This window comes from Sabethes cyaneus, chromosome 3, assembly GCF_943734655.1.
Source record: "Sabethes cyaneus chromosome 3, idSabCyanKW18_F2, whole genome shotgun sequence".
NCBI lineage: Eukaryota > Metazoa > Arthropoda > Insecta > Diptera > Culicidae > Sabethes > Sabethes cyaneus.
Window position 1 is genome coordinate 216635126 of NC_071355.1, and position 23873 is coordinate 216658998.

The 23873-nt window shown below is 41.1% G+C and overlaps 2 protein-coding genes across 2 annotated transcripts in view; both read right to left on the reverse strand.

The window, feature by feature from the left end:
• The window catches only part of LOC128744639 (uncharacterized), a 379511-nt gene that overhangs the window by 211681 nt on the left and 143957 nt on the right, over window positions 1-23873 (reverse strand). The window lies entirely within an intron of this gene.
• Window positions 1-23873, reverse strand: part of LOC128740703 (kinesin-like protein GA13060) — a 195890-nt gene that overhangs the window by 92348 nt on the left and 79669 nt on the right. The window contains exon 4 of the mRNA XM_053836267.1: window positions 22405-22654. Coding sequence (XP_053692242.1) covers window positions 22405-22654 — 250 coding nt within the window. The remainder of the gene's footprint in view (window positions 1-22404; window positions 22655-23873) is intronic.

A 23873-nucleotide genomic window follows, 5' to 3' on the forward strand; every position in this document is an offset into this window, starting at 1 on the left:
GCGATTTGCCATTTAACCGAAAATATTAATTCATAAAGGGATTCAAGAACAAATAATTCGTGAGGCACAAATCTCTTCCAACATAAGAGTAGAATGTGCCGCCTGAGCCACCCTTACTGATACCTTACTGATGGCATATTTGACAGTTATTCCTGTCGTTCGTTTGAACGATTTTTCATGCAAACTAACGGGGTCCGTTATAAATTTGAACAACTAGCCACCCTAAATATGCTGAAACTTGTATGAACTGGCCGCCCTGCTCTTTGTTATTGTTTTGGTGGTTTGATTTAGTCTCGTTTAGTTGGTAGTTGCAAGCAGCGAATATGTTATTCTCCGATCGAATTTCTATCGTAATCGTTGGGAAACGAAATGTGAAACTGATTAAACTAGGATTAAACACGCTAGATCAGTACAAACAAATCGTGTTTATGTGCATTGTCTACGAAGGCAAATGATGCCATGTTAAGAATGACATTTGAACCATTTTTAATTTGCACATCGTGCAAACTAGCGGGGTTTCAAATTAAAAAGTGTTCAGATTAAAAACGGTCAAACGAACGGGGGTTTACGGTTCTTAGCTTTTTGGTTGACATGCGATTCACTTGTGAACTTCAAAATCATCGATCATTTCTCTGCATCTTGAAAGTTTGCTCTGCAATAATAATCTTTCGGAGGTTTGCAAAGAAATGCCAGTACACTCAAGTCGTTTTTCACGCAAAGGGTACGTTCTACGTAAATTAAAACCGCGTGAAACAAAGCGGCGTAAATTTCAAAATTCGCTTAAAGACCACGTAAATTTCATAATCAGCGTGACAAAACTCGTGAATCGAACCTACTCGTAAAAATAGACTCATGAAGCACATCCACGTGAACTTCAAAAATGGCGTAAAAAACCGCGTTAATTCTGAAATTTGCGTAAAAAACCGCATGATTTCCAAAAATCGCGTATTCCAATAGTCGCGTAAACACAGCGTGTTATCGCGTAAAAAAGGATTTCAATGATAGTAAACCGATGCGACTAAGTAATAAGTAAATGTCTGTATTCAACTTTGGAACTGCGTTGCGTTGAATTACTAAGGTGAATGTGAATTCTGTTACCTACATTTTCGCTCGAGACATCAATTTTGACTTCAATAAATATCGCTACAGATTGTCGAACGTAACAGATGGTTGTACATTTTCTGAATACGTTTTACGTTCAAGACGCCAAGTTCGTTGAAATGATACGGAGTAATGAGGATGTGATTATTAATGCAAAATGTGATTATTGCCTGGAATAAATTTAAATATATATTATTTGTAACTGTTACTTACATATGAATAAATTGTAAAGCATTTTTTCACACTGGGAAAGAATTTCTGTGTGAGTGTGATGTGTGCGTATGCGTATGTGTAGTAAATTTGCTGCATGTAAATTGGTTTCAACAATAATAAAATTTAACTCTTCACAAATTCATAATAGTGGATAATATTATCCATTTCGATGCTTCTCAATAAGTCTGTTTCATCTACTGGTATTTCTGATTCATTATAAAGCACTTTAATATTTTTGACATTGTTGGTTGGACCATTCCGATGCAGCGACCATCTCCAATACCTTTTTGATAGTTTTCCTCCGCTAATAATCTTAAAGAAGCAGGCATCGCGGTTTGTGAGAATTGTAAATGACACAAGAATCTTTTTTGAAATAATCTACTAGAATTCTGCTAGGAACATAAAAATTTCCTTCGTCACTCGAAACTATTGAAACAAGCTGAAAACCGTTCACAGTATTTAGTACAAAATTTGAATAAGATTTGAATTTTGCTTTAGCTTTTCATTCTACAGCAAGATACTTTGTCCGTGCCTGTGAAGCAAGGCTATCATCCAGAAAATGTATGAGACGAAATTTGACTTTGAAACCAATATTTTTTGACGTAGAACTACGTCTTACGGCAAGGTTTGGGATAGGGTGTCATTCCAAAAAATCGAAAAATGCGAGCGTCACGAAAAAATTAAAGATTTTGAGCGCTATTAAGGTAGCGATTCCCAGATCGATTTTAAATATTTTTGTTCCAAACGATCGCAAAATCTTCTACACATCAACCCCAATGGAGAAACCTATTGATTTCAAAGTACACACTGTTGAAAAATTGGAAATAAAGAGGCATGTTCCAACTGATGGAAATCATCGCTTCGTGATTGGTTGCAAAAGACGCCATCATAGTTTTGACGTATTTTTTTTTTAAAAGGGACAAAATCTTCCCGTTCCACTCCCAACAGGTCAAAGTTTGTTTGCAACGATTAAACCTAGTCCAATTCGACATCTGTGCTTGGGAAGTACACCAGTGTGCAAAACCACCCCTCTTCTTCAACCGATGTTATCGTTTGATATTGAACCTAGTTCAATTTGATGTCCTGAAAGTAAACAATTTTGTTAAAGTATAAAGCCACCCTTTTTCTTCAACCAAATTTATCTACAAACATTCAACCTAGTTAAAATTGCTGTCCTGAAAGTGAAACGTCTATAAAAGTGAGCGGTAATCCTTTGATTTTGCCAGACTGTATGGACATGTGAAAGCACGCGCCGCTCCGCACGCCGTGCTAAAACATTCTCCTTCGTTCATACATCACACGCACCCGGTTTCAGTGCACTTCGCCGACTCTCGTACGAACAAATATGACTCCGCACATCGGTGCCGATTTTTTTTGTTAGGTTCGGTTTTATATGTGTTGAGTGGGCACCGAGCGGCACCGGGCGAAACACCGACAGCCGAGCACCCCACTCATATTCTGCTTTTTTTCTTTCTTTCGTGCTGCGCTGCGCACTTATCTACCTATCCGAAAACATTCTGTACATTTCGTTTAGCGAATAATATGGACATGAAAGTTAAAACGATTAAAGATTAAATTAACGAGTTTTTAAACCATACTTTATTTGAATATTATATTCACATCTCGCAATTGAAACCCCGTTTTCGATTGAAATGTGTAATTTAACCAAATCAAGATTTATAAAAGAAAGTAGGATAGCTTTTAACCCGCATGGGACATGCAGGTTCGCACATTAAATATTCCGGAACAAAACACAATCTGATGCTTTGTATAAACGAATTAACAATTAGTTAGAAAAACTGTCCTTGAATCGAAAAATTAACTTGTTTCTAAATGTTTTCCTATAGGTATCATAATAAGCGTTAGATCGTTACGTTACGTTCATAAGTTTTTACCGTATCGCTCCAAGCAGTTATATAGGTTATTTAGTTCGCGAGCGAAACGGCGTGCCAGTACACCAGCCGGCACTTGCTAGAGCACCGCAAAAACACGGCAAAAGCACGGCAAGAGAACGGTGCCCGAACCGAAGGCAAGGCACTTCGATCGGGTTTTCGCGTTGTCGGCGAACGTGCCAGTATGTAGCAACGCCAGTGCGTTCTATTATCGAATGCACCCATTGCCGTGCGTATGTGGACGGGTGGCAACCGTGTCGCACCGGGCGGTGTTTATAACAAGTCTGATCTGTATCCATATAGGCACTGCAAGAATTTGTTCGGAACAGCTATCTTACACGGAAACAGGTCTGAAGGAACATTTGTGCATGGACGTAACGCAGCAATTTTCAAAGCGAGGAAAATCAGCGACTCTTTTATTCGAGAATAATTTTGCTGCTTTGCGTCAGTTTGTTGCCAGCAATTATTTACATAGTTTCAATAGTCAAGATTTACATTTAGATTAATTTCTTTCGAAAATCATGGACAAGACAAAGCAGGAGGATTCCGTAGTGAGGTCAATGTTTATTCGACTGTCAACTCAGTATAAAGCAGTCAGGTATAAAACATTTGCAAACAACTTTAACTTACTTATATGGTAGCTTTTAATCATGAAAATGAATAAAACCAATTAAAAAAAAAATCGACGTGAAAAAATTTGGATTTCTCAACCTGCAGCACAATCAAGCCATTTTAACAAAACAATTTTTTGATGTCGTGTATTCTAACGATGTACCTATATGTAAATAGTGTTTGATGTTGAAATAAGTTTTGAGGCGCTATTAACATTCTATTTAAAATAATCGAATTTTCTCAACCTGCAGTTAGTCTCAACAAATGCTGCATATAGCATGTATACATGAAGAATCATATTTTTACATGCATGGATACATGCTTCTATCGCTACAAAGAGACTCACGTGGTCCTACGTCCTCTATGTGATCGTATTTTTATTTTACCGTGACACTAGGCTGAATCAAGATATTGGCCCAACATTTTTTCCAAAACAAACACAACAATTCTTTGGATATAGGAACCAGTAAAATCGGCGCAGTTTTGAAAAACAATATTTAATCGAAATTGGAGCAGTTTTCTTTTGAATACCTTCATAAATTTCAATTGCCCCAAATCAAACTCGGTTTGATAGCATATGGAAACTTAAATAATGGCTTAACTTATTCCAAAACAGGTTAAATGAAGCAATGAATATATATTTCACTACTAGTAGTGGAATAGTCAAGAAATCATACTAACGTTTACGACAAAAATATATTTTAATCAACTAAAGCATCCGTTTTACACTTACACAAAAACTCGTGCTCACTGCAATATTTCAAAGTATTTTTGTGCTCGGCAATAACAATGTTTTTGTTCTAGTTACATGTTCATTGAGGACGCCATAACATCAACTTAGATTCATTCACCCCAGACACAAAACTCGGTTAAGTGAGCCAACCTCGTCGTGCAAGTTATACATTCCAACCTGAGGAAAAAAGAACAAACCACAAAAAAACGGAACAATCTCTTCTCCATTCGCGCAAGCAAGGCAAACCAAATGGCAAAATTTCGAAAACGCCGAAACGGTAAATAGTCACTCAAAGATATTGTTATGGCCCTTTCGTATGTCGAACGGTCGTTAGCGATGGGATTTATTAGCCACCTTTCTTCGAGCAGCTTCTCGACTGCCGAGTCCCCCGCTATTATTCGGGTGGTAGCTAGCCCTAGCCATGCCGAACCATACGGACAAACCAACGACGGAAGAGATTCCAAAACGACACACGTCACATTCCGGAACACCCATTGAGAGTTCGCAATTGAAAGTTTTCCTTTATTCTTCCTCATTTTCTTTTTGCGGTTCCATCCCACGCCCCCCGACCGACCGACAATGTGGTATTTGGATAATTTGGAACCCCGCGTGCTTGCTCGCTCATTGACCCAGTCGGGGAGCTTCTCCAAATTATGGGTTTCCAGACATATATTTTATCCTGCAGGAGTTGAAATCGTGGACTCTATTCAGGGCCACAGAACATTGATTCGCACATTTCTATTCCTGACCGAGTTCCGGATTTGCTTTCCACCCTGTTAAACCTTACGTAACTGGCAGCATTGGATTCCATAATGGCAATAATATGCTTCTGTTTATGTACTATGTTTCTCATTCCAATCCGACAATGAAGCGGCACTCCTTACCTCCATTACCGCTGAAGCAACTCCGTAACGGATAGCGGAATTTGCCTCGCCAATCCAGTGCTCGAGCAAAAACGTGTGTTCAGTCACTAACAAACGATATTTTTCCTCTATTTATTTGTATTAGCGACTCATAATCATGTCGAGAATGTTGTTCTTCTCACTCGGCCTGTGATTTTACTGCTCGTTTACTTATTATGAAGATGGAGCACACATTTCACCAACAACCAACAGATATTTAGGGGAGTTAGGAAGGCAAGCGAAAAAAAAAATGTCAGCCCAACGAGGCACGAGGATTGCCAGATTGGAGAGAACTGATGGGCGGTTGACGGAAATAACCGACGGGAAACTTATTTGATTGGACAGGAAGCTTCCATTCGAGCAAGGGAAATTGGGAAGATTGATTCACCTGATACTGACTATACGATGGGTGGCGGCACACCGACCGACCGACCGACCGACCGACGAACCGACTGCTGGCACACATGTTTGCCAGAAACAAGGAGAGCGAAGCGATAGAAAAAACTCGACTCGACGGTAAATTGCGAACAAACTGTGCCGTGCGCGTGAATGTTGGCAAGCTCATGGTAGCAGCTCTGCTGACGCTGCCGCTGATGGCATTATCGATTCCAGCCCCGTACCGGCTGAGCTATGATGAGCTCTGGCCGACGACTGTTTATTGGATGATGATGATCCAAATCTGTTCTCATCCATTTATCGGCGGTGGCTGTGGAATTTTGTTTGAAAGGTTGTTAACGTGTTCTGTGGAAATATTCCGCGCAAAAACGGTTTGTTTTTCAAAGCGTGTAAAACTAGACATGTTTACACTGGTAAGAGAAAGTGCCTGCCAAGTTAGGGACAATAACCTTAAAAAACTGGATAGCCAGGTGTATTGTGATTCACTTTTTCAGGTGCGACGAATAAAACTAGTGATTTTGCTGAACATAGTAATAGCGGTTAGTAAAAAATCAAATTTTATATCACAATGGCTCAATACACTGTGGCTTCAGTTATAGAAGTTTAGCAGGGTCGTATCTAACTTGATGAATCACGTACATTTTTTGATTGACAGTCTTGGTTACAATGAAAATGTTGTTTTTAAAGAACCACTCAGATATAGATAGCTTTGTTTTTAGCGAACTTCGTCAGCTTCATTTGCTTGAAAATGTCTACCAGCTTCCGCCTAACGTATAACACTGCCCAGGAAGGTGTTTTAAATTTGCTTTGACGTAGACTATGTCGTTAATTTTGTCACCACGCAATCGAACTACAGCAGCATTTTCGTGTACAGCTGGTGTTTTGGTCGTCTTGTTTTGTTTATTATCGCAATTTCGAGTTACTGGTCTGGCCACTTTTTTGTTCCCCCTCCAGATCCCCTTGCTTGAACCCTTTTGTGATTCCTCTCACACCAAATGCCGAGGGCTCGGGTACAAAACCCAACCATGCAGAAGTTACGCATTACCCAAGCTTCTTTTTCTTCTTCGTTCTTTCTTTAACAGCTTAGAGCCTTGATGGGTCGTGCCGTATCCAGAACTCGTGTCCGCTCTACTCGGGTCTGTCTCACTTATCGCCAGTAGGACAGGCGAACTTATCAACACTCGTAAGTTGGAATCTGCAGGGAGGTGCTTGACTGGATACTTGAGTGATACTTAGTGCAGAAAAGGTAGTCCCAGAGGTTCATGGTATCTAACGATATTCAGACTACTGCTAATAGTCTGTACTTTCGCTGGAGATTCCAGTGAAGCACATCGACACTTTTTATGTACTTGGAATTGTAGCTTTACTTACGAAGACATACAAGTACTTGCCATATTCAAGCAAAAGGTATTAGGAATTGTTTTTGTGGAGTACAAACAGAAAGCGTGGAGCGGTGTGGACATGTGAACCATGAACTGTAGGCACTGTTTAAAGAGTATCCCACATCAAATTGCTCCACGGTTGAAACAGTGTAAAAAACCCATTGAGTATTTTCTCTTGAAAATTTGGGTAGGAGTAGTCTAGAGTGTATTGTTTACACTGTATTTTTATCGCGGTCAGTGTTTCGAAAATTGGAAAAATGACGTCAACCGAAAAGCAACCCGGAAAATTCTCAACTGTCTCATCATGGATGATGAGACTAACGTCAAAACGGACTTCCAGCAGCTTCCGGGGCTAATGTACTTCACCGTCCAGCACAAGTTTGATGTTCTGGAGGAAATAAGGATGCAGAAACCTTCAAAGTTTGCCAAGAAATACATGATTTGACATGCGATCTGCTCATGTGGCAAACAGAGTGCACCGTTCGTGACTACCGGGACTATAAACGGGCAGATCTACTTCAAGGAGTGTCTACAGAAGCGTCGGCTTCCTCTGTTGAAACAACACGAAGGTCCTACGATATTCTGGCTGAATCTAGCGACGTGGTACTATTCAAAGGATGTCCTGGAGGGGTACAAAGCCTGGAGGGTACTGGACTATTATGAAGCAGGCACTATGGAAGCATCCTAAGAAGGTCAAATCTGAGAAAAACATGAAGAAAAAGTGGGCTTCCGCACAGAAGAAGCTGCAGCGAGATGTTGCACAAAACTTTTTGGGTGAGTTAGGCGTAAGTCGAATGAAATAAATATGCCAAAAGCTTACTAATGGGTTATATTTTATTGTCTGGAAGTTTGAAAAGGATCGATCAATTATGCAATTTTCTACAGCGTTCCTTCCGTGATGCAATTTGATGTGATATAGATTGATTGTTTTTGTATATCTAACAAATGTCAGGAGGCTACGGCGGGTCGGCCACGGAATGCCGGGCGATAGTGCACCAAAACAAAAACATGAAGTTGAGGTCGATGGTCATCTGCCTTCAGGAGAGGTTCGTATCAATAGCAGGGATGGTTCGATCACTTTGCGGCAATTTTGATTCATTTGACAGTACTGTATCAGCCGAGCAAAATTTGAATAGTAGTAGGTAGAAGTAGGTGAACGTTCACTTAACTACTAATAAGCTACTTGCATTGTAGCACCGTATATACGAAAGATACAGCAAAACTTTATTCAGCAAGATTGTAGATAATAACTAGTACTACAAATGTACCACATATAGCTTTATCAAATTTTGCTCGGCTAAGACGGTACTATCAAATGAATCACAAAGTTTCTCGTGATAATGTCGAAGTCGTCTGTGATACCTAGGTGTTGGCTACCCTTATTTAAAATGCAGGACGGTCCATCCTTTTGTTCGAAGGGATTCGATAGTGTCGCTGAAATACACACGTAGCATATCTCTAATTACAAAGTAGTTTTGTTCAGTAGCGTCAACTAATCCGTAAATCCAGTGTTCTCGTTCGACTGTATCGTGCGCTGCCTTAAAATCTAGATTAAAAATGATTTGTTGTTGTGTTACCGACATTTCTAAACAGTTTCGCAGAGTATAAAATTCGGATTCGAAAATACGCGGCCGCTCATCCAGCCCATCTGGTACTATCTAATGAATTCTTTCGACGTTGGAAATGGACGACGAAGCAAGGGCTTCTAGCTGGCGGTGTTGATCGGCGTTATATCGCGGTAACAACAATACGTAATCTTTCATGCACTCCTCCTCCCCAGTGGTTCCTTACCATATTTGTAGAGCCATATCCGAAGACGATTCTTTTCGACTGACATCAAAGACATCTATTTGTCCTTTATATAGATCCAAAAAACGCCATGAAAATTTGCAATGCCACAGAAACACAGCAAAGTGGGAAGCGAGTTATTTTACGCTTGATATTTTTCTTAAATGAGCCTAAAGGGGGTGGGGGGCGGTATGCATGCTCAGTGGGCATTAGGTATATGCATTTCATCGTGAGCGTAACGCTTAAGGCATCTTCGAAAGATTTTCCAGCAATTTTCATACAATCTATTGCAACTAAATTTCGATTGAGATATACGCAGTTTGTGAGTCTACTTTTTCCCAAACGATTAACCAGTGAGTAATGTCATAACCTGCACCTGAAATTCGTGAAATTCAGGGCAGCATACGACACAGTCGGGCGCCAACATCTATAGCAGGCAATGCACAAGTACGGTTTTCCGGACAAACTGACGCTTCTGCTCAAAGATACGTAAAGCTAGGTATGATCCGACGACCGGGCATCGAAACGAGAGGAACGATCTTCAGTAAGAGTAGCCAATTCCTAGCCTTCACAGATGACTTCGACATCATTACTGGAAACCTTGGGACGGCAGAGGCAATCTACGCCAGACTTAAAACGGAGGCTAGACGGAAAGCGTTACAGATCAATGCGTCGAAAACCAAATGTATGGTAGGAAGAGGCTCCAGAGCAAGAAACCTTTGCCCCCCCCCCCATGAACAGTGACTTTTGACGGCGACGAACTGGAAGTGGTTGATGAGTTCGTATATTTGGGATCTCTGGTCATAGCCGACAATAATACGAGTAAGGAGATTCAACGCCGAATTAAAGCTAGATGTGGGGCTATTTTCCCCTCTGCAGGACGCTTGTACAACGCAGACGATGTACAAAACGCTAATCAGACCGGTAGTCCTCTATGGACTTGAGACAGTAACTTTGCTCACGGAAGACATACTACGTGCACTTGCCATATTTAAACGGAAGATGTTGGGGACTATTTTTGGCGGAGTACAAACGGATAGCGGAGAGTGGCGTAGACGTATGAACCACGAGTTGCAGGCACTACTTGGAGAGATTCCCATCGGACACCTGGCGAAAGTTGGAAGACTACGGTGGACCGACCACGTTGCAAGGATGCCGGATGACTACGCAGTGAAATCCGTTCTCTTCAAGTACCCCACCGCGGTGCACCGGTACCAGGAATAGAGAGGCCCAACGTGCTGGATGGTTCGACCAGGTCGAGACGCTCAACGATTTGGCTATGAGTAGCTCAGGACCTAGTACAGTGAAGAGTAGTTCTTATTATGGCAAGAGCCACCTCGGTTCTCTGCTGGTAGAAGCAAGTAAAGAATCTAAAAATGGTCGGTTTATATCTCAAGCATGTAGATAATGTTTTATTGGCTTTTAGAAACAGTTGAACTATAACAAGCAAATCCGAAAACCTATAGATTACACCGTACTGAAGTCCATTTAGGTTAGAAAACTTCAATTCACCTTCAGTCAGATGCATTATAAGGTAAATATTATGTGTCAACTCCAACTTTACATGCCATGTACAGTCTCGGTATGTATTTTGTTTCCCAAATTATTAATTTAAAAACCTCTTTACAGCTTCTTATTTTCAAACATAAAACATAATGAAGTTTTGTACATATTGTCGATTGGTTACAAGGGGTCATTTAGTAGGCCGAATCGAATACTGCTTAATTGGAAACTGTCAATGCGATTGAAATGTCTAGCTCTTTCATCCAATGAAATCTCTACGGCATTGCTTCATTTCTAAATACGGCAGCGGGCTCAAAAATGAAGACACATTGCGAGCAACCACCGTACGGGGATCAATCCGTCTCGTCCCATTCTGTTCTATCACTAAACAGTGAATGGTGAATGTCGAGGGCGCTCCATAATGTCAATTTGCTGGGAAAATCAATATTGACTTTCGCTCGCTTTCTTGAGGTTTCCCCGCCAGCGAGCAGTAAGTATCAGTGCAGCCATCGAACAGCCGAGCTGAGCTGGGTGCCTATATGGAGGTCGTGCATAAGCCGCGAGTGTGTGTCCCGATATGCTACTCGGTTCTCGGCACGATTCGGATGTTCTTCTGGCGGCTACTTTTTGTTTTTGTTGTTTTTCTTTGTGTTTTCTTCCAGCTCGATGTGGCGCTTGATGTATGTGGAATTAATCTCTTCACTTCATTGAGCAAACGAACGGCACTAAGAGGAACGTATCAGACAACTACGCGATAGTATATCGGTTGGGGGTGTGCCGAGGTGGGTATTTTCGAAAGAGCTGCTTTTCGTTATTGTTTTTTTTCTCTCTTGTCTTTATTCGGGATGCGGTTGAATCGAGATATATTTGAGTTCAATGAAAACAACGTCTTGAAGTGAAAAGAGAGAAAAAATCCTGTTTCAGTAACGATAACTGGTAATGTTCTTGGCCACAGGATTTGAAAGCTATTCAAAATTAGAATAATAAAAATATTATAGGTTCAAATATAGTTGAGCGAATCAAAAGTTATCTTAGCGTGATTGATGGCAGTAACCAATTAAATGTGTACCATGTTTTATGTTTGGAAAGTTGCCTGGCAAAATCCTATCGTAATCCTAGCAATTTATGACGTATATTGTTCTTGAACATAAGCCCAGCCCAAAACATAAAACCGCATCAAACACGTCATTATGCGATTGTTTCGAAAATCCCTTTCCCAAATCACATGTAATTAGTAGCCCGTGACACCGTTCAATCCAAACAAACGCAATCGCAATAGCGTGATTAAGTATCATCGAAATAAATATTAAATTATTGCGAAATTATACCGTAAACAAGGAAGCGGAGGAGGGGGTGCAATTTCCATTCACCGCCGACCGTGCTCGTCGACTAGGACGGTTTTCCCGACTACTCCGGATTCGGTTCGGTCGAATATTCACGGGGTCATTTGTTTTCTCTATCCCATTGACCCACACCTGCTGCTGCCACACACAACCGCACCTTCAGCGCAGCGGCCGGAAGTTAGTCCCGTGTAGTAGCTTTTCATTATTCACATATTCAACGGCGCGAAGTTTTGCGCACAAAACGTTCCATTCATGCATATACATATGAATTGTTTATGTTTCATTTCTACACGATTATTATTGTGTTTATGAACTGGTGGCAACTAAATTGATAAAATTAATATTTAAAAGCCTTCCGCTGCCTCGGAGCGTCCTGCAGCAGCGTGCAGAGGTGTTAAGTTAGTTTAGCTCATTTGCACCAAAAGTTCGTTACTCATATGCTAAATTAATTAACTGAATTGCTGAATGCATTCGAAATTAATTCAGCACCGGTGTCATGTAAAATTCAAATGGCTTCCGAGGAAAATCGACCGCCGACGACCAGCTGGTTGAAAACAGGCCAACGCTATACGCGGACGGCTACTACAACTACAGGAGTGCCGACACTAGACTGTCGGTTCCATTTTCCCCCACCGTCGTCGGGTCATTCGTAGTAACTCCAGTGCGGCAACAACTTTACATTTCCGACGTACTTTCGTACGTAGGTACCTACTGGAAGCAAAGTTGCACAGAAACAGTTTTGGCCGGTTGCCGTGTTTTAGTTAAACTAATGATTTGTATCCGTTCCTGCGTGGCGTGGGGAACCTTCTTCGGTACGGTTTAGGTCCTTGTGAATGTGTGTGTTTGTGTATGTGCTTACGTCAAGGGATACGATTACTCAGGGCAGATGGGTCCGCCCCGCCGGTTGGCCTGTTTGACTTTTTAACAAGTTTCTCAGTTTTTAGTTTTCGTGCGTGGGTAACTCGGTGCGTCCCGGTCATTAGGATGTTATTTTGAAATTGTATGCATGAATTAAACCGGAGCGAGCTGAAAAACATTACACTATTTGGTATGGCAGTAGGTATGAGTGGTTACTGGTAGCGTTTTTAAACTTGTTGCAATTAAATGTTTTGTTTCAAGTTTGCACATACAAAAGCTCAAAAAAAAGAAAGAATTTCAGTTGATGTGGAAAGGAGCCTGGTAAGTGGTAGAACAGGACCGATAGTACGAAAGACCCTAAAGCGTTTAGCAAAATATCTATGATGAATCGTTGCGGTTAAAGCAGTAATTTATTCATTATTTTGACATACGAGTCGGCATTCCAATTTGCATTTTCTCTCTTATAGTTTTTAACTTTCCTCTTCTAATTTCGCCTTCTCTCTTCCTCTTTTAATTTTTTCAATTTTAATTTTCATCTTCTTTCTTCTGATTTCTCCTTCAATTTTCCAAACTCTTCTTTATATATCTCCCCTATGCTTTGATCATCTTTCTCTTTATATCTTCGTCTCTTCTTCTTTTAGTTTCTCTTTCTCTACATCCTTCTGTCTATCCTCCTTTTTTTCTATCTAATTGTATTATCTTTATTTTCTTTCGCTTTTCTCCATCTTTTTTTGGCTTCTCTCTTCCTTTCTCTGTCTCTTACTCTCTCTTTCTCCTTTTGCTTCTCATTCGTTTCTGTTACTCTCTCTCTTTCTCTAAATCTCTCTATTTAAAAATAATACATTATTCTGTTTTGATAATTTCTTCAAATAAACGCAACGCGTCTACTCTGCCTTCGGGCTCAGATCGTTTATTAAAATCAGCTTCAATTGATATAAGCCAGCAGAGTCAACTGCAATAAAAAACGGAAATTCTTTACCGTATTCTGCATTGTACTGTCATGAAGAGAGAAATCAACCCGACTTTGTAAATCAACATCATCATCATCATCATCAGCATCATAATCATCATCATCATCATCATCATCATCATCATCATCATCATCATCATCATCATCATCATCATCATCATCATCATCATCATCATCATCATCATCATCATCATCATCATCATCATCATCATCATCATCATCATCATCATCATCATCATCATCATCATCATCATCATCATCATCATCATCATCATCATCATCATCATCATCATCATCATCATCATCATCATCATCATCATCATCATCATCATCATCATCATCATCATCATCATCATCATCATCATCATCATCATCATCATCATCATCATCATCATCATCATCATCATCATCATCATCATCATCATCATCATCATCATCATCATCATCATCATCATCATCATCATCATCATCATCATCATCATCATCATCATCATCATCTTCATCATCATCATCATCTTCATCATCATCATCATCTTCATCATCATCATCATCTTCATCATCATCATCATCATCATCATCATCATCATCATCATACCTTATATAAGGGTGCGGCAGTAGTTTAGTTAGTAAAACATTCGGGTACCAACCGAAAGAACGTGCCTGCGTTTGAACGACCCAATATATTTTTAGCCTAAATATCAAAATTTTCTAGTTGCAACAAATACAGTCAACAAAAATATACTCGCGCTGGATAAATGTGCGTATGAATAATAGAATCAGGCAAGCGTCAACAAAATCTTAATATTAGACCACAGAGTATAGACGGCTTAGTGGTGTAATTGGTTAAACAACACGCTCAACTAGAGATTGAGAGCTGTGAGTTCGACTCTCACCTTCGCTAAGTTTATATATTTGGTCTAATATCAAGAACTTTTTAGTCGTCCTGGCAACCCGGCTCTAGTAAGTTAAACAGTCTGTTAGGTACGTTCTGAGAAAAGTTCGAATTTCGCTAGTTTTTGGCCGTAATAATAGTGCAAAAAGTGTGTATCCAGTGATTATCAGTGCCGTTTAGCTCCGGATGATGCAGGATTGCATCACGGTTGGCGCCCTGACCCTGTCTATTGGACACAATTTTCTGATGCGTCATATTCAGTTCGAGCTAAGTATACTCTTTTTATTTGCAAGGGCGCGCTCAATAATAATGTCTAGATATTGTATCTGCTGCTATTTTGCTTCATATTACAATCTCGTTAATATTTCTCAATCTTCAAATAAACTAGGATTACTTTTTTGGCTTATGATTATCAACAAAGTTTGTTTCTAGAAGTGCTAATTGGAACAGAAAAGTATATATGATTTGTTTCGACATATTGTCAAATACGATAAATCACAAATTACAAGCGACGTAATTGTGCATGCGTGCACCCCTCATTGAAATGTGCTTTAATCGCCATTTTTTCACGCCATCACGCCTGTCTTCTGACAGCACCAGGAATGCCAGATGCGCAGATTTACCCGAAGGATGTGAATTTCTAGATTTCATAAAAAAGTTTCAGACTATTATTTGTCACTGCTTTGGCTAATTTAGTTCGAAAACAGACACTGAGGAAGCCTGCAAGTCGTAGGCGAAATACGTATCTGTCATTGAATAAAATACACATAGTAGAATTAAATTGGATAAGTTTTCTTATTTTTTTATTTTTAGGTATTATTTGTCAGTTTTAAGCAGATACTTGCGTGTCTGTACACTGAAAAAATCACAGGTTGGTTCATAGCCTAAGCACTGTCGAAATCAAACGAAATCAAATGAAAAAAAAAATCATTTTTACATATCAAATTTTTTTAAACGGCTCTACAGAAAAAATACGCTTCGATATATAAATAGCCAAAATAATGCGGTTGTACATAGTTGAATGAAAAAAATCGTTACTTAACACTGATGTAGCCTGCAAGTCGTAGGCGAAATGCGTGTCTGTCGGTATAAAATTAATAATGGAATTTATTTGTGACATTTTTTTTCTATTTTTCTTTCATTCTACTTTCGTATTCTGCTATGACGCTCAAAAGCAATTTTTAACGCTGGTATAATTTAGTTGAAAATTTCAGCCCACAAAGTATACAAAAATTAAAAAAGTTTTTCAACTAATGAGAACACGATTCAACCATACAAGATTACTTTGCGCACACTTTTATCAACGCATCAAAGTAAATCCACAATCACATAACCTCTCGCTTTTTTCTAGCTTTCAACTCGCAACGAAACTCTTCGTCTATATATTGTTACAAAGTAAGTCTGCCATTGCCGTGCTGATTTTATTACGACAAATATAGAAAGCCATTACATTTTCCCTATTTACGTAACTTGTTTACCAGACACTGTGTTCGTGCATTCGTGAGACCCACGGCGGAGCAGAGCAGAAGCAACCAGCAGAATTTTTTCTTATGTTTCTAGCCGCATCCTAAACTCCGGCTACGTGTTTTGAGAGCATGAAATTAGCTTTACAACTTGCCGTTCCTTTGTAACAAACGGAACGTGCCACGTCACGACATTTCTCTTTGGGCTGGTGTAGGTGCCCGCCCGAGTCAGCGTGACACGGGATCCCGAAGCAGACGATGGCGACGACGACGGTGAAAAAAAGGGCATAGCAAAAAGCGATAGCGTTTTTTTTTCATCTTCCTGCCTCATTTCCGTCGCTCCGATTCATTCGCCGGAATGGAGCTGCTCGCCATGGGTCAGGTCGTTTCCACTCCGATTACAACCCAATGAACCCGATGAGATGGTACACCTGCCAGTTGTCAGAGTAATAAAACATAAATAAACTGAAATGTCCCACTCACTCGGACTAATGAAGATTTGACGGGGAACATAACGGATTTCCATTCCCACCGTTGCACCGTTGGTTGTTGTGTGTATTGTCGGCAGGTAATAGTGGACAATGTTTATGTTAGTTTTAATCGGAATGAAGACATTTATTTTAGCAACTTGATTTATTGAAACACCAAGCAGTAACATTGGACGGTGTTTCGAAGTAGACGCATCATACTTGATACGATTGCAAAACGATGCATCATCGAGGCACGTTCACTTCACGGTAAGTAAGCTATCTCCGATTCCCTACGACACAGCAAGTTTAACTAAATACACACAGGATTTGCGAAGATGCAAACTCCGCAACAGTTTCCTAAGTGTTATCTTAAGTGGTTGTCTCGAGTGTGCCCAAATGGATCTCGCAGTGCCGATAGATTTACTCACGTTTGACAGACATGGCGTGTGAGTAAGCAAGTTTAACGTGTCCCAAGTGCGAGCCACAGCATCAGAGCAGTGGGATGGCATTCGAAAGTCGATACAGCCAACCGACAACCGGCAACTTCTCGGATAACAAAAGTGAATTCAAACGACCGAGACTATCCGAAGAAAAACTCATATACAAACATTTTCACATTTATAAACTCTTAAGTGGAGTGAAGTGAAAATTCTGCATCCTAGTCTCACGCAAAAGTCTGGATCTGCGCGATGGAGAGGAAGGAAAAAAACTCGACAGAATGCGAATGTTTTATATCCCTTTGTGAAGTGGATTGCTACATTTGCTCCTTAGCAAACCCCCCTCTCCCCCTGCCGATAAACCACTGACCAGAGTGAAACTTGATGCAGTTTCAGTGTGCTTCGGTTACGCCCCTTCTGATTATTGGCAGCAAAAACGAGCGAAAGGTTCGACTCTGTTGTGCCAACAGCGCCCGGATCCGCACCGAAACAGATACGAACGAGGGAAGCAGGGCGTAGTTCTACCTACGATGGAAAATATTGCACTAGCTTTGAGCTGAAGTTGAAGCAGAAGTTGGTAGGTACCTACTCCTGCCAGAGCAACCCGATCTACAGAAACGCACGACACGAGAATACGACTTCAACTAGTTTCCTTCCGAGGGTCTCGAGAACAAGAATTGATGGCACCGAGGTAAGCATTTAAATCAGTTTGTGAAGTAGGTATTTCGTAATTTTAGATGCATGTTTAACTGTTTGATTGATGGTTGCGAAACATTTTGTTATGCCGAGAATACTTTATGGTTTCATAATTCTGATGCTTTTAAATAAATACTTCTTTTGTCGGTGCACAAATCTGCAGTTATTCTAAAAGTACTGATTTAAATTTAAAAAAAAACCTTCGACATCTTAGGGCACCAGTATCAGTGAAAGAGTGACTGACAAAAAAACACGGGAGCGAATTCAAGATGTTAGAAATAGAAATGTTAAAAAAAAACCTCAATCAAATCCCACTCTATTGATAACCTAGAATGGTTCTCAACCAAAACCATAACCAAAAGTCCTCAAAATGAGGCCAAAAGCTGTCTCTCCTCTTGTTTCCTCTAGCAGTTCAGATGAGTGAAATCTTCTAATCATTACCAACAAAAGCGGAAACGCGTTGGGGTTGCCGATTTTCCTGCCTCACAGCTAAAGGCAGAGAATGCCAGATTTGTCGAAATCTCATATGTCTAGCAAACATAATAACATAATCCACATATGTGGAGCAAACATAAATGAGCAATGAACCCTTTACATCCAAACGAACTGTCAACACATGACTCCTGTTTTAACGTAGGACGCCAGCATGGCGCCTGCTTTGACGTACGACTACGTCTTACGGCAAGGTTAGGGATAGGGTCATTCCTAAAAATCAAAAAATACGAGCGTCGCGAAAAAATGAAAGATTTTGAGCGCTAATAGCTTAGTGGTTTCCAGATCAATTTTGAATATTTTTGTTCCAATCGATCGAAGACGGTTGGGGCAGAATACGTTCGGCCATCGGAGAGGCACTAGATATTGCGCCTCGGAGTACACAAACTGATTGGTTTGATGGGGAATGCCAACAAGCGGTGGAGAGGAAAAAACTGCTTAGAAAAATTATCTAAGTATTGCCACTAGAGAGAACCTAGCCAAATACCGACGAGCTAGGAACCAGTTGACCTCGATCCTGAGGAGGAAAAAGCGCAACTATTCCGAGCTAGTGACACGCGCAAGTTTTCTGAGAAGGTGAACCAAACTCGGAAGGGCTACACACCGAAACCTGACATGTGTAGGGACGAGGGAGAGAATCTAATCACAAACGAGTGCGAGGTGGTCGACAAATGGAAGCAGTTCTTCGATGGACACCTCAATGGCGAAGTCGCAGAAGGAGGCGGAACGGAAATTAACCTAGGAGCGCCGATGGAAGATAGTAATGTCCTTGCACCTGATCTCCAAGACGTCAAACGAGAAATCGGGCTGCTGAAGACCAATAAAGCTGCTGGGAAGGACCGCCTACCGGCAGAGCTTTATAAGCATGGCGGAGAAACGCTAGCAAAGGCTCTACACTGGGTTATTTCGAGGATTTGGATGGATGGAAGAAGTGGTTTGTCCCATCTACAAAAAGGGTGATCGGCTAGACTACTGCAACTATCGCGGTATTACGCTGGTAAACGCCGCCTACAAGCTACTATCCTGTTACGCCGGTTGTCACCGATACCACAAGGTTTCGTAGAGAATTATCAGGCGGGTTTCATGGGGGCTCGCGCAACTGCGGATCAAATTTTTACTATCCGACAGATCTTGCAGAAATGTCGGGAATACGACGTGCCTACGCATCACATCTTTATTGATTTCAAAGCAGCATGCGAAACAGTCGATCGAGACACGCTATGGCAGATAATGCACGAACACGGTTTTCCGGACAAACTGACGCGACTAATCAGAGCTACATTGGATCGAGTGATGTGTTTCGTATGCATCTCTGAGACACTCTCGAGTCCCTTCGAGACGCGGCGAGGATTGAGACAAGATGACGGTTTATCGTGCATGCTGTTCAACATCGCTCTTGAGGGGGTGATCCGACGAGCGGGTATCGAAACGAGAGGCACAATTTTTACCAATGGTAGCCAACTTCTAGGCTTTGCAGATGACTTCGATATCATTGCCAGGAACTATGCGACAGCGGAGGTAATCTACGCCAGACTGTAAGCGGAGTCTAGGAGAATTGGTCTAAAAATAAATGCGTCGAAGACTAAATACATGAAAGGAAGAGGCTCAAAGGAAACAAACGTCTCCTACGGACGGTAACCGTTGACAGCGACGAACTAGAAGTGGTAGAGGAATTCGTGTATTTGGGATCGCTGGTGACCGCGGACAACAACACTAGTAAGGAGATCCAAGCGGGAAATCTGGCCTACTTTGCCCTTCGTAAAACGCTACGATCAGGAAGCATATGCCGCCGCACGAAGCTAACAATGTACAAAACCCTTATTAGACCGGTAATTCTTTATGGACTTGAAACCGTGACGCTGCTCACGGAGGACATACGCGCCCTTGCCATGTTCGAGCGGAAAGTGTTGCGGACGATCATTTCCGGAGTGCAAACTGAAAGCGGAGAGTGGCGGAGGCATATGAATCACGAGCTACAGGCACTGCTTGGGGAGACTCCCATCGTACATCTAGCGAAAGTTTGCAGGCTACGGTGGGCCGGACACGTCGTAAGGATGCCGGACGACAGTGCGACGAAAATAGTCCTCTTCAACAACCCCATTGGCACCAGAAACAGGGAGGCCCAACGTGCACGATGGCTCGACCAGGTTGAAAGCGATTTGCGACTTCTGAGACGACTAGGACATTGGCGACGAGTGGCCCAAGACCGAGTTGAATGGAGACGATTGCTTGAAACAGAACGAGCCACCCCGGCTCTATGCTGATTACTATCAAAATAAGCGAAAAAGATTGCAGAACCAAAATCTAAAAATTTTTAGTCGTTTATGTACCCTTAAGACGATGGCATCATGTACGGTATGTCGTGAGTTCAATTCCGACTGAAAGGGTGCGGTTTTTGAAAATGAAAAAATGTGTGAAAATCTTTTTCTGTTGCTATTTGTAAATGTTCCCGATAAATATTTGTACTATTTTTGACAATAGGCCAGGAAAATGTCGATATAGCAGACAGAGGTAAAGAAGTTTTTGCTAGATTTTAACAAAATTATAGTATAATTTGTCGGAAATATCGTAACAAATTTTGATATAATTTTGTTCAAAACATAACAAACCTTGATATATTTTTGTTATAACTGCTAAGCAGTTTTGTTAGAATTTGAGTTATTTTAACCACTTACAGTGGCTAATTTATAACAGCCGTTGTTAGCAAAAAATCGGTCAAAAAATAACAAGATCAGTTATAATTTTGTTATGACCTCCTGATCGGGATAGGATGTCCGGGGATACCGGAAAGTATCTCACGATAAAACCGTTTGCCGATGCTCGGCGTATACATTCATTTTGCGAGTTTTCCAACCTCTGATTAGCAAAGATCTTCCCAACGCCTGGAAATCAAATAAATCGTTATCTATATGGGAAGCGTTTGATACGGGACGTCCACGCTTTCTTCCTTCCCCTTGATTTCAAGGAGTTTAGTGGAATTATTTCTGGTTACACTTGATTCCTTGGACTTTTCTCTGCGGTATATGCTGCGCAGTTGGCCAGGCCCCTGACAAGAAAAATGATTGATTCAAGTAATCGTCATTTTCCAGGATGCTTTCAAGAATTGGCTGCGTTAGCGTGAGATTAAATGAGATTAGATTAGATTATGGTTTCAGAAACTTATTTATGACTAAATTTAGTCATAAATCGGTTGTCACAACTGGTTTATAACAACTGTGCTAGTAGAAAAAGACTACAATATGTATCAAAACTTATCGCTAAGAAATCTGTTCTGAATCTCATGAAGAACTCTCTCAAGAATGCCCAAGTAACAATTTGGGTTTTATTACAGTCTTATGATGGCATTTAAGACCAAAATTGGTCTTGAAAACCGTCATAAGAGTACAATAAAACTCCCATTGTTACTTGGGTGTGCTTAGCCTGCATACAATCGATAGATGACATAACTAAGAGCTGTTGTACTAATCTTATTTTAACACCATATGTAACGAAAATTGAATTTCTAACATTTTCGTTTTATTTTTACTAAAAGCTAGGTGCGTCCATAGCTACTGCGACAGTCTTTAGTTATAGAAATATAGAAAAAATAGAACCAAACAATCTTTTACTATCAATCACGCCAAAAGTGTTCAATTTTTTGTGCTCCGAGCAGCAAATTTTTCTTATTAAAATGAAATGATGCATCACTAACATCCCCGGACAGTGGCATCCGAAGTCTGACAGGCACATCCCTTGGCACACAGCTCTACATAGTTGCTGTGCTGCGCATTATTTGTATGCTGGAAACATGTCGCACTTTTTTTTTGTTCACAGCCATCACACTGCGGACAACGGAAAAGCTTTCGTCTGTACAATTGAAACCTTATTAGATACGGTGAAAGCAAACTAGGCGAGATGCAGAATGAAGAAAGCTAGCCGGAGAAGATCTCCAGTTGCATGTTGCATTGTGAAATTCCAATGGAACTCTGCCATCAGATGCCATTACCCAGAAGAATAAATACGCTACTGGCATTGGAAGCAATTGCACGTATTATGGCAATCAAGCCCGGGCAGCACCGCGCCGTTATCCGCCGTAGCTTGGCGGAGGACAGAAAGGACTTGAGAATTTGAAAGCAGCAATACATTCTTACTTGGTCGGAGGGAAAAATTCGCCATTGAGAGTCTCAGTCACATCACACTTTGTCATAGAATTGGAAAATAAATCGAGAAAAATGTAGAATAAACCCTCTCGTGCTGCTCGACAGCAGCGTAGTCTTCTTACCTTGCCCAGTCCGACCACCTCCCGGTTTGCCATCCTTCGAGACAGCCCGGCCGGCACGGGCGGTGGTGTCCGATGAATTGCACCACAGAAGCCACTGACTTCAGCCACCGCACCCACGCCTCCCATGTTGACGGATCCACTCATGTTTGTGCTCGGATGTTGGCTCGGTTGATGCTGTTGCTGCTGCTGCTGTTGCTGATGGTGGTGGTGGTGTTGGATCACACTGCCCGAAGCTAGGCGTTGTGCAGCCCTGAAAAGGTAGAGAACGATAGAGAGATATAGAAACATACAAACAGCAAAAAAAAAAGAAACACAGAAGTGATCGAGTGAGTCGGAAAATGAATGGGAAAAATTCCGAAATTGTTATTTAATGTTTACGTTGGAAATATTGTTTTGTTGGTTTTGCTTTGCATACATGAAAGCGCTGGAGCAGGATGGGACCGGAACGGACCGGGCGCGCAGTGGAAGGCACATATGGAAATAAATCAATTAGCATTTCATTCGCTTTGCCCAACTCAACACGAGCTTAATGAAAATTGATACAGACCACATGGGGGCCGCACGAGATTTGGCCAACTTGGGCTGGTTAAAATGGGCCAGATAGGTCGAATCGATACAATTTGCAAAATTAACTCATTGATTTTGGCAAGTTTTAATGAAACCATTATAGATTATTGATTATAGAAATTTACCATTATTGATACTCTAATTCAGCTACATAGTTATAGTTAAAACCATCTGATTCTTCTACAAAGTACAGAAGGTTATCCACAAGCGTTGATCAACAACTTCACATTCGTCGACGCCAAGCACTCATGGTCGCGAAAGAAGTAATTCAATTTCAAGAGTGCACACTGTTTTGTTCCACTTGCAAAGTTTTTCACTGCAAGCTCAAGAAGAAAAGTTCGCGAAATGACAACCGCACGATGGTTGCTGCAAATCTTTTTTCTTCCCATTCTGTAGCTTGTCTGTGTGCTTGATATCATCAACAGCCCTCTTGCAAAACTTCAACAACGAAGAGCTTCTTCAGCAGGGTGGTGTTAAGAGCTTTACAAACTTTTTCGTTCACTGCAAATCAACCGCCGGGTTTTGCTTGTTACACCGTCCGACTACCAACAACCAACACGGCAAGATGTTCTCTGCAGAATCGAATAAAACCGCGATGCGCCAACATACGCCTCATCCCTGCAGTGGTCCACAAAAACTGGCAAGTAAAGATGATAAGACATTATGTTTTTTGTCAGAACTTGTTTTCATGTGACGAGACACTTTTCCTTTGTACATATTTCCGCGAATGGCGGCTCATCCTTGAACCCACAAAAGTATCCCAGTACCCAGCCCATCAACCGCGTTTGTCGCCCGGCAACTCAAGAAATATAGCTGCAAAGGCCGTTAAAGTAGAAAATTAAACAAAAAGCATCGACTAAACCGATCCATCTTGTTATCCCTCGCACACCAATGATCACGAG